The sequence below is a fragment of the Mesoplodon bidens genome (assembly GCF_964165515.1).
Source record: "Mesoplodon bidens genome assembly, chromosome: 5".
Taxonomy (NCBI): domain Eukaryota; kingdom Metazoa; phylum Chordata; class Mammalia; order Artiodactyla; family Ziphiidae; genus Mesoplodon; species Mesoplodon bidens.
Window position 1 is genome coordinate 140,986,366 of NC_138161.1, and position 17,752 is coordinate 141,004,117.

The 17,752-nt window shown below is 36.7% G+C and overlaps 1 protein-coding gene across 3 annotated transcripts in view; it reads left to right on the forward strand.

Moving 5' to 3' along the window:
- The window catches only part of CEP70 (centrosomal protein 70), a 112,388-nt gene that overhangs the window by 42,690 nt on the left and 51,946 nt on the right, over positions 1 to 17,752 (forward strand). For all 3 annotated transcript variants that reach the window (XM_081234612.1, XM_081234613.1, XM_081234614.1), the window contains 4 exons: positions 992 to 1,161; positions 6,733 to 6,789; positions 17,128 to 17,209; positions 17,314 to 17,402. In XM_081234612.1, the coding sequence (XP_081090738.1) occupies positions 992 to 1,161; positions 6,733 to 6,789; positions 17,128 to 17,209; positions 17,314 to 17,402 (398 nt within the window). The remainder of the gene's footprint in view (positions 1 to 991; positions 1,162 to 6,732; positions 6,790 to 17,127; positions 17,210 to 17,313; positions 17,403 to 17,752) is intronic.

The following is a 17,752-nucleotide window of genomic DNA, read 5'->3' on the forward strand; positions in this document are numbered from 1 at the left end:
CCTGCAACCTTGAAAAATTCAATCATTCTAGTTTCATGGCTAATTTATAGAGGTGGAATTGGGACCCAAGTCACTTGGCTGTAGAGCTCCTGCCTGGCTTCCAAGGTGGGGCTAAGGCAGAGGATAAGTTCTGGGTATAGCTGGCGGTTACTGACAGATGGTATGGTACCAGAAGCTGAGTCTCCTTTTTCCCCTGAGGGTCTCTTAAGTCTGTGCAAACTTGACCCTATCAGCAGGTGAACATGTGCTTATATATGGCATTGTCTTCTGAAAGTGGTGTGTCTTAGTATTGTGCAGGCCAGATGGGGCTAGGGTTTCTCACTGAGCTTTATAAAAAGTGTATTAATAATAACAATGATGGTACTGTTGATTATGAGCTTTCTAAGGACACTGAGGTATGGAAACTATCGAATAAAGGAAAACCAGGCCGGTGATATTTCACTGAAGGCAAGAGAGTATTCAAGATTTACATTCCCTTGTATAAATCTTGGGGTACATATTATTTCTGGACAAATTCCTGGTTTCTCTGAGCTTGCAGTCTACCACATTACATGAATGCCTAAGTTGATTAAACCATCTGAAATCCTGAATTATCGTTGATCACTTAAGAATATTAATTTTAATTCTTGGTTCTTTTTGACATCCTTAATATTGGTCTCTTTCTGATTATTATTTTCATCTAAACATATATATAAAATTATATCAGTTTTATGGAGATTGAGTTCTTTTACTTATTATGAAACCTTGAGTGCATGCAATTATAAGCTATATTTTCCCCATTTTACACTGATTTTACTTGTTATAGTTTTTGCATTTCTGACATATCAGTGTTCCTGGAGCTTGCACCCATTTAAAAACAGGCTCAGTACTGAAGTTCTTGAATGAAGCCGCCTGATAGAAATTGTGAGGGTAGCTTTGTATACAATATTGTTAGGACAGCATGTCCTTGATGTATATATCATAATTATATTTTTTGAAAAATTTCTTACAGGAAAAATGTGAGCATTATAAGAAAAAACGAATGGAGCAACAAGAGACTATTGCTTCTTTGCAGAAGGATATCCGTAGATTAACAAAGGAGGACGAAGAGCGCATCATCACTCGAAACAGAGTGTTCTCCCGTCTCTGCAAGAGAGTCCCTCACACCATCCTGGATAAACAGTAATGTTTGCTACGTAAATTGATATGTAGCTAGAGTCATCACTTTCTTAAAAACAGATTCCATCTTGGGTGTGGTTATATCTCTTTTAAACTGGTGAAGTATTCCTCTCCCTCTTCTCTGCTCTTTGTTTGTTTGTTTGTTTTAAATGTCATTAACTTTTTGAAGAAAATGGTCAGTTGTCCTGGAGAAGTACATGCTAGATTTGTCTGTTTGCTTCCTTACTATGTCATGTAATTTATTTTATCTCCTGTGTTCCCTCTAAACTGGAAGTTAGAGCTAAATTCAGATGCAAGTATTTTTGGCGTAATACTTCATAGGTGGTAATTTATGCTTCTAATTATAACATATCAGGAGGCACGTAATGTCTAGTTGACCTACTCTCAGGGATGATAAGATTGTTCAGCGGTTTAAATAATAACAATCTGATCCTTCCACTATAAAATTTCTCATCATCCTTTCATCTAATGGTTTCCCCCATTGATGATCTTATTTTCAATTCTGCTATCCCTTTTTTTTCTTTTTCTTTTTTTCCCGGAAGTCTTCCATTAAAAAAAAGAACCTTTCCTTTTGAATAGGGGCTATTTGGTTGCCGTATATGGTTTGTTACAGGGAAGTGCAATGCTCAGTTCTTTCATTTTAATTCTAATTTTTTAGAGTAAGCAGTTGTTGCCCTAATGATCTCCAATGATAAGCAATACGATTTTTTGTTTGTGCCTATCTCTCTTTTTTCAAAGGTTGTTATTAACTCATGGGGTTTTAATGATCAAATTATCGTATCTTTGGCCCGTGGGATCTTTTTCATGTTGGTATTATATCCCTTAGACCCAACTCCATTAATCTTTGTTAGATTTCTTACTTTAGGCAGAAGATACATCCTGTACATTTTTTTGCCCTAGGAGCTGTTTTGAGGAATGGAGTTAGGTATTTGTTAAAACTAACACTAAACATTTAAAATTAACTCATTTAAAATGAATTAATTAGACATTTCTCAAAAGAGCTCTGGTGTTCCTTTTAGTCAGGAATGGTTTTTAGAGACCACAGTTTGAGTGTTTAGGTTGCTTATCTTATGTTGTCATTGATTTTAGGGCTTTTTAGTGGCAAGTACCAGGAACTATATATATTTCTGAGAAAAATTTCTAACTGAAGTTAACACTACTGGTTTTTTATTTAAACTCTGATTTTACATTTGTAATGGTTTTCTTTTACACTGAAAATCCTTATTCCTAAGAATAATATCATAATGATTTATTTGCTTTATCCTATAATATAGAAAAATAGTTTCAAAATAATACCAGTATTGTTACTAACAATAAGCCAACTGAATGAAATTTAAATTTCTTTACACTTATCTTCGACATTAATAATATATTCCACTATGAGTACAGTCAAAATATAGTGTTCTAAAATATCTTGAAATATTTCTTTTCTGTGTGTTTGTGGCACCAAATTAATATACAGTTAGGTTTACTTGTTTCAGTTTGTTCTCGGTTTTTAGGGCTGGCTTTTTAAATTTATTTACTTTTGAATATGTAAGACGTTTATACAATTATAAAGTCAAAACTGTAATTATTTATATTTGGAGAGGTTTTGTTTTCATTCCCATTCCCTTAACCTATTCCTTACTTCTCCCTATAGATAATTTTTTAGTGTTATTTTTAGCAAATACAAACTGTGGATATTATATTTCTTTGTATAAAAGATAGCACCTTGTTCTTTTCACTTAATAGTATAAACTAGTTACATTTTAATTAGTCTTATGTGTTTACATAGAAAGATTGGGGATTTTTACTAATTAGGTATGTCTGTTTTATACTATAAAAAAAAATGAAGTCACATATAAGTTAAAAACAAGTTGAAACTATAGATTGTTTCAATAATTATTTGAGAGATAATGCACACATATATGTGTACACAAATATATATACAATTTTTATCCTTTTGAAGGACGAACTAGGATAAAAATATAAATAATAATTTAAATAACAAAATGTAGTTGGAGGTAGGTGTGAATAAATAGAAAAGCAAAGAAAGGAAAATAGGAGTAAGGAGGAACAAAAAGAAGGAGAGAGATAATTACAGTGGGAGAATAAGGTAAGAAGAGAGATGGAGGAAGAGGAATGAAAACAAAAACAAAATAACAGGCAATTTGAGTGAGTGAGAGGGCAAGAAAAAGGGAGAGAAGCATTGAGAAAACTTACCAAGTACCAGATGAAGTCAAGCTAATTCAGGTGTGAATTTGTCTGATGGCCTGGAGATTCTCCACTTTATTTGGTTTTTTTTTTTTTTTTTTTTTTTTTTTTTTTTTTGCGGTACGCGGGCCTCTCACCGTTGTGGCCTCTCCCGTTGCGGAGCACAGGCTCCGGACGCACAGGCTCAGCGGCCATGGCTCACAGGCCCAGCTGCTCCGTGGCACGTGGGATCTTCCCGGACCGGGGCACGAACCCGTGTCCCCTGCATCGGCAGGCTGACCCTCAACCACTGCGCCACCAGGGAAGCCCCTATTTGGTTTTTTTTTTTGTTTGTTTGTTTTTGTTTTTGTTTTTTTTTTTTCTTTTTGCGGTATGCGGGCCTCTCACTCTTGTGGCCTCTCCCGTTGCGGAGCACAGGCTCCGGATGCGCAGGCCCAGCGGCCATGGCTCACGGGCCCAGCCGCTCCGCGGCATATGGGATCCTCCCAGACCGGGGCACGAACCCGTATCCCCTGCATCGGCAGGCGGACTCTCAACCACTGCGCCACCAGGGAGGCCCCCTATTTGGTTTTTAATAAAACCAATTTTCAGTTTGAGCACAGAACTTAAAAATTGTGAATTAACCCTTATATAAAAATGCATCAGTTGTAGCCACTACAGCTATTGTCAAAAGTTACAAAGGCATTGGACAAAACAGTATGGGACATACACAGATGAGTAAAGCCATGTTTGCTGTATTAATGGACCTGATAGCTTGTTGGGTAGATAGACACATACTCAGGTAAGTAAAATAAAAGGCACACTGGTATGTGCTATAATGGTAAGGCAAACAGGATACTAACTGGGCGTGGCATAAGGAGAGCTTAATTTCCACTGAGAAAGATGGGGATGACCAGAAAGACTTCATGAAGGAGGTAACTTGTAAACTACATTATTAGGATGTGTAGAATTTTTTTTTTTAAACACAATAAAAGAGTTTAATAAGGTGTCCAGTTTACAAAATAAATCTATAAAAATCAATAGGTTTTGTTTTACACCAATAATAACCTGGCAGAAAATGTAATAGGAGGAAAATTCCATACACAGTCATAACAGTAAATATGCAATACCCAGGAACAATTCTCCTGAGGTGTGTTGAAGTCCTAGACGAATGCTTTAAAATTTATTTGCAGACGGGAAGACATATCATGTTCCTTAAAGGGAGCAGTTGATGGTAGTTTGAATTTTGTGTGTTGTAATTCTCATTACACTTGTATTAATTTGTTCTGGCATCTGTATTCCCCACGATACTGTAAGCTCAATGAAGCCAAAGACTCTGTGTCATTCCCTGCTGTGTTCTAGTGCATGTCCAAGAGGAATTGTAGAGTTTTAATAGACGTTAATGAGGAAAAGGGTCTTCTAGTTAGAGAAATATGGTGGCTGGGAAACAAAATGTATTTGGGAGTGGCAAGTAGTCCAGGTAATCCGAGAGGTGTGGAGCGCAGGGTGCACAAGGTGGTGGTACCTCAGGAGACAGTATGGAAGGAAAGGTGTGCTGAAACTTTGAGGGCCTTCAACTCCAGGCTGAAGACTTTAGGTTCTACCTTCTGTGTAGCAGGATTAAAAAAACCCCCAGGATTTATGAGCAAAGAAATTAAACCCAGAGACAGACAAATTAGTGATCAGTTTTAATAGTCTAGTTGGTAGATAACAGAGGTCTATAAAGACAAAAGAAAGGAGAGAGATATTGCAGAGATGGACAGGAATTGTCTAGACTGACTGACTGTAGATGTTGAAAGAAGGAGAGCAGTCAAAGATAGCCAGATTTCAAGCTAGGTTTGGGGAATGGGGGAGGAGGATAATGGGTTCATTTACGAACATTAGGCACTTTACGTCAGCCACAGAGAGATATCAGGCCTACAGTTAGAAAGATTGAACTCCAGAGAACTTTAAAATTTAGAGAGAGGAAGAAGAGACAGAAGAGGAGTTACGTGTGGGTGTCAGGCTAACCGAGGAACAAGAGTGTTTGAAGGAGGAGAGGGTGGTAAGAAGTGTTACATGCCACCTCATTGGTTTGTGTTTGCCTTCGCACTGTCTTATTTGCTCAGAATTCCCGGTTGGACCCATAATAAGTCCTCTTTAAAAGTTTATTGAAGGTAGAGGTAACAGTCATTCAGGATGAATGAAGTTTGCCATGAAGGAAAAAGATAGAAATGGAATGGTAGCATGGGGGAAGGAAGGGGTGAGAGGGCTTTGTGAAGTATATAAAGGAAATTAAAGCATGTTTGCAGGATAATATGAAAGCTGGTACGTGTTGGGATGGGGAAAGTTGAAGAGAAAGAATAATCCGGAAAGTTATGATATTAAAAGCTCAGTTGGTTGAATTAGCTCTGAAAAAAAGGAGATGGGTGAGTTTCCCAAGATAGGAGTGAAATACTATACATTCTTGCTTTAAAAAGAATAATATGTGAAAGTATAGTGTTATTTTATTTTTCTTTGAGGATTTTTTGAATTACGAAAGCAATATGTGCTTTTAGAAATTCAAACAATATAAAAGTATGTAAAGTAAAATGTTATAGACCTGCTTACCCCTCCTAATTTCCACATCCCAGAGATACCACTTTTAACAGTTTGGTTTTTGTCCTTCCTAGTGTTTCACAGCAATAGTGCTGTTGGCTTTTGGGTGGGACCATTCTTCATTGTGTAGGGCATGATGGGCATTCATCATGTTCATTGATGAACTTTTAATTTTAAGCATCGTTGCCCCCTCCCCAACTATTCAGTGTGACAACCAACACTGGCCCCTAGTTGTGGTATTATCCCTCAGTTAAGAACCCATAGAGTTCATTTTCAATACATATACAGATTCATTTATAACTATTTTCTTAAAAAAATAGAGTAATATTATACATTTGGCTATGCAACATTTTTTAACCTTAGCAATTCTCATTAGGATGTACAAATTTACATTGTCTCTTCTCATGCCTCATCATTTTCTATAATATGGATGTGCCATTATTTATTTAACTTTTCCCTTGTTGACGAATATTTAGATTGTATCTGAGTTTTCACTCATAAATAGTGGTGCATCAAGCAACTTTGTTCATCTTGAGTTACAGCATTAGGCACATATTTCTGTGGGAGTGATTGCTAGAGGTAGAACTGTTTGGAAATATGCATTTAATATGTTGAGATTTAATGTCTGGTTATTTAAAAATATATACATTAAAATTAAAATATATGGCATAGTGTGATACTTGCTTCTGGCAAAAATCACTTAAATTTTTTTATAAATTTGCAGATAACCTGTATGTTTATCACTGTAATTTGAAATTGTATAGAGAGAATAGTAAATGTTCCAATACCACATTTTGAAAATAATTCAACTTATCTGTTTTCTAGGTTGCTTTGCCTAATTGATTACTATGAATCTAAAATTAGAAAATTTCGTAAACAAAGGTACGACTAGTCCTGTATTACAATTTTTAAAGTTATTATCTAGTCATGAATTACAATAAAAATTTCTATGGGCTTTTGAAACAAATATGCTTTGGAAATCTACCTGATATATGTGTAATTTACCTAATATGTTTAACTACAAATTTCGTTTTTTATAAAGATCTTCAAGACTGTACTTTACCACTTATGTTAAAGTATATTGTTGCATTTATATTAAAATATGTATATTTAATAATCACCAAAGTATAGGTCACAGAAGAAATAGTATTTTTCTTTTGTTGAAGTATTATAATTTGTTCTACTGATGTCATCTAACCACTAGATAGTTACTGAGTACATCCACAAAGTGTGTAGGGTTGGATTATCTGCCTGCCAAAGTACAGCCTAATTAGTATGCAGATTTATATGAGATAAAGATAAAATGTCATAGTGAAAAATCAAGTATATAGAGTAAAACACAGTTGTCACATCTGATTAAAGAAATAAGGGTAAAGTTTAAAAATAATGGTCTTTGACTAACCAAAAATAGCTGAAAGATATCTAAGGCCAAATAATCTAAAGTGCTTTAATATAGTCATTAAAACAGTGGCTATTCTGTTTCATTGTTTATAAATGGAACAGTTCTTTTAACAAATATTTGAGCACCTACTTTCTGCCAAGTTCTGTTTTTGTTACTGAACAGATAAAATAGATAAACTAGAATAAAGCAGATAAGTTCTCTGCTTTCATTAAGCATACATTGTCTAGTATTCTTGCCCCAAGAGTACTGACTCCAGAAACTCAGTAGGACTGATGGCAGAGCTGTGCTGGTTGCTGATTCCTTCTAGCACCTTGGGGACTCTTAGAAAAGAGCGGGATGGAGGGAGGAAGGGAAGATGAGAAAAGAACAACTAATGATAGAGCAACTCCTTGCTTTGTTCTGTTCAGAAAGTAGTATTATACCATTAACTTCAGGGACCTTCTGATTTTCAGAGTGTGTCTTTTAGATGGTAGGCATGGTGTTAGATAGATTCTAGAGATAGGACAAAGTTTCGTTTGTTTATTTATCTTGGCTGCATCAGGTCTTCCTTGCAGCATGCGGGATATTTTTTTTTTTTGCAGCACACAGGCTCTTTGTTGAGATGCGTGGGCTTCTCTCTAGTTGTGGCGTGCTGGGTTTTTTTTCTCTCTTTAATTGTATCGTGTGGGCTCCAGAGTACGTGGGCTCTCTAGTTGAGGCACGCAGACTTAGCTGCCCTGTGGCATGTGGGATCTTAGTTCCCCCACCAGGGATTGAACCTGCGTCCCCTGCATTGGAAGGCGGATTGGATTCTTTACCATTGGACCACCGGGGAAGTCCCTAGGACAACGTTTTTTTGTTTGTTTGTTTTTTGTTTGTTTGTTTGTTTTTTTGCGGTACGCGGGCCTCTCACTGCTGTGGTCTCTCCCGTTGCGGAGCACAGGCTCTGGACGCGCAGGCTCAGCGGCCATGGCTCATGGGCCCAGCTGCTCCGCGGCATGTGGGATCTTCCCAGACCGGGGCACGAACCCGTGTCCCCTGCATCGGCAGGCGGACTTGCAACCATTGCGCCACCAGGGAAGCCCTAGGACAACGTTTTGAACACAAGTCTTAGCTTCCAGGAGTTTGCAATCTAGTAAGGGAGATGAAATGTAAACACATTAATAGTTAAAAATAATATGAGACTTAAAAGACACTAAGGCATAATGTCACAATAGAGTAATTACTAAAAACTGTACAGACAGTAAGTAATACGGGAGTCGATAACAGGAACAAATTTGTTTTAGATGGAGTAACCAGGGAAGCCATTACAAAGCTGATGGGGGTTGTGCTTGAGGTTGAAGAATAAGTAAAATTTGGGAAAGCAGGAAGGCAAAAAAAAAAAAAAAAAAACAACACTGCTTGTATGCTTTGAGCAAAAGTTCATAGATGTAAGAGAGTAGACTTTTTTATGGTACTATAAGCCAGTTTGGCTGGACTTCATACAGGACCAAGAGTGAGCTATAAATGAACAAAGAGACATCATTTGCCTTGGAAAGAAGGAAGGCGCTTTCCCTTTGATACAGAAAAGCTGGTGATGAGGTTGTAGGTATGTGTATTAGGTGGGGTTCTAGAGAGAAACAGAACCAATAGAATGTACATTCATATGCAGAGAGAGATTTATTTTAAAGGAGTTGGTTCATGCGATTGTGAAGCTGCCAAGTCTGAAATCTGTGAGGCTGGCACACAAGCCGGAGACCCTGGGAAGAGTTGATGTTGCAGTGTTGAGGCTGAAGGCCACCTGAAGGCAGAATACCTCCCTTCTTGAAGATTTCAGTCTTTGCTCTTAAGGTCTTTAACTAATTGCACAAGGCCCACCCACATTATGAAGGGTAATCTGCTTTATTCAAAGTCTATTGATTTAAATACCACATCTAAAGAATACCTTATGGCCATGTCTAAACTGGTGTTTGACCAAGTAGCAAGGCACCATAGCCTAGCCTAAAATGAACAATCATAGTATGTAAGAGTAAAGAGAAGGCAAATGAATAATTTCATTTGAGAGATTGTAAACTGTTAAGCTCACAGAATCAGGAAAATAATGAAAATGAGTAAAGCAGGTTAGGTGGGAACTGTGGCAAATTGGAGAGCTGTGTACCATCTGTCTCAAGGGGGCAGTTAAACTGTACACTCTGCGAGGAATGTGAGCCCACTAGCTAAATCTGCTTTTTTGAGAAGTTAGAATGTTAGGTTTATAAATGAAATCAGATTTTTAATGTTTGCAACTAAAACTCAATGCTCTACAACATATTATACGGTCCAGACTGAATATTATTTGAAACCTTTGCTCTATATCTTTAATAAATTGTAATCTGGATTCAGGAGTTGGTTGACTTTTTTTCTGTAAAGGGCCAGACCGTATGTATTTAGGCATTTTAGTCTATATAGTCTCTCACAACTGCTCAACTCTGCTGTTGTAGCATGAAATGAGCCATAGACAATAAGTAAATGAATTGGCATGGCTCTGTTCCATAAAACATTAATTGAAAAAAGCCTGCTAGATGTAGCCTACAGGCAACAGTTTGCTGACCACCAATCTAGATGATGAAGAGAGAACATTTGGGATTTGTAGTAAGAGTAGAGAAGATTTAGTGTAGCCATCACTGAAATGTCTTGTGTAGAATGTGGTGTGAGAGGTTGCCTCTGAAGTTGTGCAAACTGGCATTCTCTAGTTAAAAATAATAAAAGGATTGAGGCCATTGGGGGTGGTGGTGTTGAATCTTGTTGTCATGAATTTGTAGTGAAAATCTGGGATTGAGGAATGAGGACCTTGGAGGAAAGGAATTACTTTTTTGCTTAGCAATCCTATCATCACTGGTCTAGCTGAAGTGAAATATAATACTTCGGCCGGTGCAAACTACACTCAGGTCAGATACTTGGATTGAATGTCTCATTAAGGGAGAAGGATATAGGAAGAAAATAGGGGCTGCATTATACATAATGTTCTCACAGGTGGAAAATTAGAAGTCATTTATACTTTACAGTGATGAAGAGTCTGCCCTGAGGAGAGTTTTTCATAGTTCATTGACTGAACAAAGTTTATCAGTCTCTTTTCTAAGAGTAAATACTAACTTGATAGATTGTAGCAACTTCAAGGTAGATTTTGAGATCTACAAATAGGATATTAGTATCACCTGAAGAAGCAGGAGTACTCTAAAAGGAGGGTGTGAGAATTAACTGACAAGTATTGTATTACTAAAAAAAGAAGGCGAAAGAGAAGGGAAAATGAAGGAAGATGGGCTATGATTTGGAGGCCTAAGTGGGATAAACAGGAAGCACAGGAGGAGGACGTATACACCTGTAGAGCTAGGGGAGCAAGACCAAAGGAAGAAGACAGATGGGACATGGGCCTCTTGCAGACGTAGAAGCCCTCTGTTTAGCACCCACTTTTTAAGGGCAGTGTTGTCCAAAGTTTTTCTCATCATGAAACACAGAAAATGATGTTTGTGTACCACACTGGGGTCTGGCCAGTTGTCCTGAGGGCTGAGAGAGATGAATATCTTGGCGCATTTGTAATCCCTTTGCACAGCACACCTATGGCACACCATCTGGACCCTCATTTTAGGGCGCAGCCTTGAGAAGGCCTCCAGAGAGCTCGTGAAAGGCAGTTTCTGAATACTATGGACTGGTATTTCTTTCTGCCTCCATACATGAGAAAACTCAGGGAAAGCAAAGGAAGCTGCAATCAAGGCAGCAGATACTTGAATACATGTGTTAAGCAGTTGGAAATCTTAGAAAACTGCAAACATGGTATAACCTCTGAAACAGAGGAAAAGTAAATTTTAAAATGATAGGCTCTCAGCTATGTTACTTTACCTACTTTTTAAAAAAAATTAATTTATTGAATTAATTTATTTTTGGCTGCATTGGGTCTTTGTTGCTGTGCGGGCTTTCTCTAGTTGTGGCGAGCAGGGGCTACTCTTCGTTGCAGTGTGCGGACTTCTCATTGCAGTGGCTTCTCTTGTTGCAGAGCACAGGCTCTAGGCGTGTGGGCTTCAGTAGTTGTGGCTTGTGGGCTCTAGAGCACAGGCTCAATAGTTGTGGCTCACGGGCTTAGTTGCTCCGCAGCGTGTGGGATCTTCCCGGACCAGGGCTCAAACCCGTGTCCCCTGCATTGGCAGGTGGATTCTTAACCACTGCACCATCAGTGAAGCCCCTACCTACTTTTCTTTACCCAGAAATATATATCACTGTAGATTACTATATCACTATATGGTAATATAGATTAATTTATCACTATAGATTACATGGAATATATTGCTGGCTTTTTCTATTAGTATTTCCCTGGCTTGGTAGATAGATCAAAGAGCCAAGGAAAGTAACATAGGAATAAAACCTATAGGCCTCAGATTGAATTTCTTCTGAGATGTCAGAGACATTTGGAAAGTTACCCCAAGGAAAATAGTTCTATAATGAATTAGTGAAGTGAAGTCCCCTTGTCTAATTCCATCCTTCTTTTTAGATAGAAATTTTTAAATTGGTCTTGGGAAATGGAGGCAGGCGGATTTGAGGTTAACCTCTGACTGAACATGATTTGGATTAGGGAAGAAAATAAAACACAGAATTTCTCTAGTTTTGCTCTTTCTCTCCACCCCTAAGGAGCACGATCTTCAACACTGGGTCCCTCCTGAGGCTTCTGGAGGCCATTGGAGAAAGGGTGGGAGGAATTTGGCTGTGGGGATCCCATGTCCAAATGAGAGTTTGTGGATCCTTAGAATTATGTTTTTACTTCAAGAAAACCACAAAATCTGTCAATGCTAAATAAAGAACTACAGGAAAAGAAAGTGAGGATTCTTTACTGAAACTCATTTCCCTTTAGGTCTGCATATATTTAAAATTGGTCTCCTCTACTATATTCATATATTAGGTTTCTCTTGAGAACAAGTACAGCCATAGTGGCAGGTATTTTAGAATATATATAGGGAATGATGTGAGTGCCTAGGCTTTGGAGCCAGAGAGAGTTCAATTTGAATCTCACTACTACTGCTAACTATTTGAGTGACTCTGAGCAAGTTAAATAACTACTCAAACTCCTCACCTGTTAAATAGTTTGTATAAAACGTCTATCTTAGTACTTGTTATATAGAGGCTACTCAGTCATCCTTATTTTAGTCACCTTTCCTAAAATGGTCATTTGCTCAAGGCTAGCATGTGTTTTAGAAGAAGGTCTGAGGGATAAACTAGTACAGCTGTCTCGAATAGAAATGTAATGCAAGCCACATATATAATTTCGCATTTTCATTTAGCCAAGTTGAAAAGTAAAAATAAACAATGAAATATATTTTAATATATTTTATTTAATATCCAAAATATTATCATTTCAACATGTAATCAATAACGTTATTAGGTATTTCACACACTTGTTTTCATTGTAAGTCATTGAAATATGGTATATATTTAATTTACAGCACACCTCAATTCAGATACTAAATTTTCATCAGAAATATTTGATCTGTATTTAGATTTCACGAAGCCTAGTTCAAAAATGGACTATGTACTCAAATTGTTCTATACATACCTAAAAGTTTTCTAGCACCTGAATCAAGTACAGAAAACTTTTTTCCTTTAATATTTACATCCACATTTACAAAACTGGCTCATCTTTTTTAGAATAATTGGTTTGACTGAATTAAAGATATATCTGCTTGAAAACTATACCCAACTTAAATTCACTAACTCTTCTTTCACTAACTCTTCTATTTAATTCAGAAGGGTACTGCAAAACTGAAAAGCAGCTCTAAATCAGTCAGTAGCAACAAAAAGTTCTTCAAAGTTTTCTTGTAGTTTTTACAGCCTATTTATTTACTTATTTTTTTGCGGTACGTGGGCCTCTCACTGCTGTGGCTTCTCCCGTTGCAGAGCACAGGCTCCGGATGTGCAGGCTCAGCGGCCATGGCTCACGGGCCCAGCCGCTCCGCGGCACGTGGGATCTTCCCGGACCGGGGCACGAACCCGTGTCCCCTGCATCGGCAGGCGGACTCTTAACCACTGCGCCACCAGGGAAGCCCTACAGCCAATTTATATGCACTGTGGATTAAAACTAAAATCTTCTACCATAATATTAGAAAATGTGTGTAAAGTCAATACTGATTTGTGTTATGAAAAGTTTTTATTTCACTGTAAATTCTCATAACCTATTAGCTTGTCACAAATACGCTTTTCCTTTCTTTGGAGCTTCAAATGTATTTTTATTTTTAAATATTTATTTATTTATTTATTTTTGGCTGCGTCGGGTCTTAGTTGCAGCACTTGGGATCTTTCCTTGTGGTGCATGGACTTCTCTCTAGTTGTGGCGCATGGGCTCCAGAGTGCATGAGCTCTGTAGTTGTGGAGCTTCAAATTTAGCTTACTCATATGTAGAGTGATATTGGTAAGAAAACATAAACCACACTACCATTTTTGTGTTTGGTTACTGAGCATTTGGCAAGCATTTTGTTTGTTTGATTCAAGAAAATATTGAATTCAGGTTAACAGTACAGTTAGTCTTTGTAACTCTTCCATGGCTCAACCAATAAGCATTGGCAAAAAACACAAGATTGTTAAAGTCATTTTGTTTCAGTGATTCTGCAAACTGGTATAGCATTTACACAGGTGCTGTATAATTTTAACAACTATATTCATGACACTGTCATAGTCTGCTTCAGAAAACTGAGCACATTTCTAATATGTATTATACAGTATAACAAAGCAATGAGAAACATCAGTCTTTTGAACATTCCAGTAAATCTGGATTTTTGATGTTACAAAGCTAGAGCACCTTCCATTGTGGAAAAAAATGATTTTTTCATATCTAGCTGAAATTCTTCTTTGATAGATATGTAAAATTCAAAGACACATCATAAGTGTGATATTTTTATTTTAAGACCTCAAATTGTCAACATTTCTTGGTAAATCTGGAAGTCCTCTGAGACATAACATTCCCAAAGTGTTAATTGAGATATGATTCATCTAAAGATAAAGAAACATATTTGCAGTTTTTTAAATTAAATCAATTCATTTTTGATGTTATAAGAAAGGTCTTGTATTCTCCAGGCAGTTGTTCATGGGCTTAATTGAAGATCTTTCACTTTTTTATAAAAATAACTTTTGTTTTCTCATAATTTTCCAACAAAATTTCCATAACAAATAATTTATTTCATGTAAGGACAGTTTCTGTTTTTGCACAACACTTCAAAATGTTTTATAGGTGGCCAAAATTATAAGCTCAGATTTTGCTAAAAAAGTATTTTAAAAGTTTTTGTTGTATGGTTAATTTTGATTTCGGTGACTTTCAAGCTTATTTGACTGTTGAGAGGAAACTTCTTAATATGTTCATTATGTAATTGCTGAAAATGCGTCCTATCCTTATCTACTTTATTATCCTAAAAGATTTTTTATATAACAACTTTTTAAAATAACAGCTTTATTGAGATATAATTCACATGCCATAAAATTCACCATTTTAAAGTGTACAATTCAGTGATATTAGGATATTCACAAAGTGTGTCATCATCTCCACAGTCAATTTTAGAACATGTTCATCACCCCATTGAGAAACCCCGTTGGCAATCACTCCCCGCCCTGAGCCCCTACTCTGCTGCAGCACAACATCACAAAATATACAATTCCATTTACATGAAATGTCCAGAATATGCAAGTCCATAAAGACAGAAAGTAGATGAGTGGTTGCCTAGGAATTGGATTGTAGTGGAGTAAGGACTGAGGGCAGAGAGGAGATAAGGGAAGTGATTGATAATGGGTATGGTATTTCTCAGTGGGGTGATGAACATGTTCTAAAATTGATTGTGGAGATGGTGACACAACTTTGTGAATATCCTAAAGAGATATCTCATTGTGGTTTTGATTTGTGTTTCCCTAAGGACTAATGATGAGTGTCTTTTTATATGCTTATTGTCCATTTGCATATCTGTTTTGGAGAAATGCCTACTCACATCCATTGCCCATTTTTAAATTGACTTTTTTGTCTTTTATTGTTGAATTGTAAGAGTTCTTTATTAATTCTGGATACAAGTTGCAAATATTTTATTTCATTCTGTGGGTTTTCTTTTTCCTCTTGATGGTGTCCTTTGAAGCTCAAGAATGTTTTAATTTTACTGAAGTCCAGTTTATCTGTTTTTTTTCTTTTGTGTCATGAATGAACAGCTTTTCCATTTTGTTCTGCAGCAAATTATAGTAGCATTCATTAGGAAATTTGTGGCATACGTTCTTCCAGTCTCTTTTCTTTACTGTTCCAATTATTGTACTGTCTCAGATGTTATCATCTCCACTTGATTCTGTTAAAAATCTGTCCATAATTATTTTTTAAACTAAAAAAGTTTCGTTCTTATAATTAAAATAATAACTATACCAATTATCAATTATGATTTATATAGGCATCACCATAAATATAGTATCATAACAAACACCTTACAATGTTATATTGGTACATAGGAAAAAAAATCATTCTAACTGAATCAATCCTTTGATACTGACTAGATTGGTGGTGTGTTTGTATATAGTACTACAAACCACCCACACACTCAGTGCACAACTAGGCCACAACACTAATACCTTAACCTGATGCATGGTAGTGGTATGTAGTCCTAAACAATAAATCATGTTTAACAGAAGAATATTTTACACTGCTTCAGTTTTTAAATTTTAATTAAAATGAAATAGAATTAAAAGTCTAGCTCTTCAGTTGCATTAGCTATATTTCAAGTGCTCATTGCCCGTGTGTACCTAGTGTTTACCGTATCGGACAGCCCTGTGTTAGTGTATCAGGATTTTTAAAAACATTAATACTGATTTTCTAGTACTTCATAGCTCACAGAATGCTTTGATATCTTTTTTACTTTTAACACCAGTTCTGTGAGGTAGATGTGACAGAAATTATCTCTGTTTTATAGATGAGAAAACAAACTTTGAGAGACTGACCTACCCAAATAACACAACTGGTTAATGGTGATGTCAAGACTTGAATCAGGGCCACTAAGTCTGTGGCCTTGTCCACTTATACTCTGCATTTTTTAAAAAAATAAATTTATTTATTTATTTTTGGCTGCATTGGGTCTTCGTTGCTGGATCTTAGTTGCTGCACGCCGGCTTTCTCTAGTTGCAGCAAGCAGGGGCTACTCTTCATTGCGGTGTGTGGGCTTCTCATTGCGGTGGCTTCTCTTGTTGTAGGGCTTGGGCTCTAGGCGCACAGGCTTCAGTAGTTGTGGCTCGCGGGCTCAGTAGTAGTGGCTCGCGGGCTCAGTAGTTTTGGCTTGTGGGCTCTAGAGCGCAGGCTCAATAGTTGTGGTGCACAGGCTTAGTTGCTCCGCAGCATGTGGGATCTTCCCAGGCCAGAGCTCAAACCCGTGTCCCCTGCATTGGCAGGCAGATTCTCAACCACTGCGCCACCAGGGAAGTCCCTGCATTTTTTGATATAAATTTTTTGGTGACCTAAAAGTACTAGAAGGAAAAAACAATATGCTTTGTTTGTTTATTCATTCAAGAAGTGTTTTTTCACCACCTCTTATGCCCCATATTTTTCTGGGCAGTGAGATACAATGGTGAACAAGACAAAGTTCTGGTCTTCATGGATCTTAGCTTCCAATTAAGGCATTAGTGAACAAATATATACTATAGTACTTACTAAGTAGTAAGTAGTATGTTCTAATACCATTTTCTGTGAGAATAAGTAGGAAATTTAGCTTAAATTTTAGTTCATGTTTAGGTTATCAAACCCTTATTGTATTGATTTAATTTTTGTTAGCTAGATTTTTTTTCTTTGAAGATAAATTTTTCATAAATACACTGCATGTATCTTTTCATAGGCAATATAAAGAAGATGAAAGTCAGTCAGAAGAAGACTACAGAAGTCTGAGTGCTTCACCCACTTATAAAGGCCTTCTAATGGTATGGGGGCTATATGACTGATAAATACTTTTTTTATAGAGCAAAATGATAATCTAAATAATCTCCCAGGAAAGTTAACTATATTTTTATGAAATGTGTTGCAGTCATTACAGAATCAACTCAAGGAATCGAAATCTAAGATAGATGCACTTTTAAGTGAAAAGCTGAATCTCCAAAAAGATTTGGAAACCAGGTGAGAGAAACTTGTCATTTTTATTTAACTTCCATTTAAGCATAAACTGGAATTTTGAATATTAAATAAATCATTCTGTTCCCTTTACTCTAAAACTAATGTTGGGGACCTCATACTTATTTTAGTCATTTGTCTTTCATATCATGGAAAGAGCAAAAATACATATGTAGGCAAGGGAAGTGAGAAAATAGGAAGAAGATAAAACTGGGTAGGAACTCAGAACATATTCAGTCTTATGCCAGCAGGTTTCCCTTTCCCAAATAACTTTATTTTTTATTTTAATTTTTTTTCCAAATTACTTTAGAATGTCTTATTACCTCATCATATGCCTGTGTTGTGGGAAGGGGGGA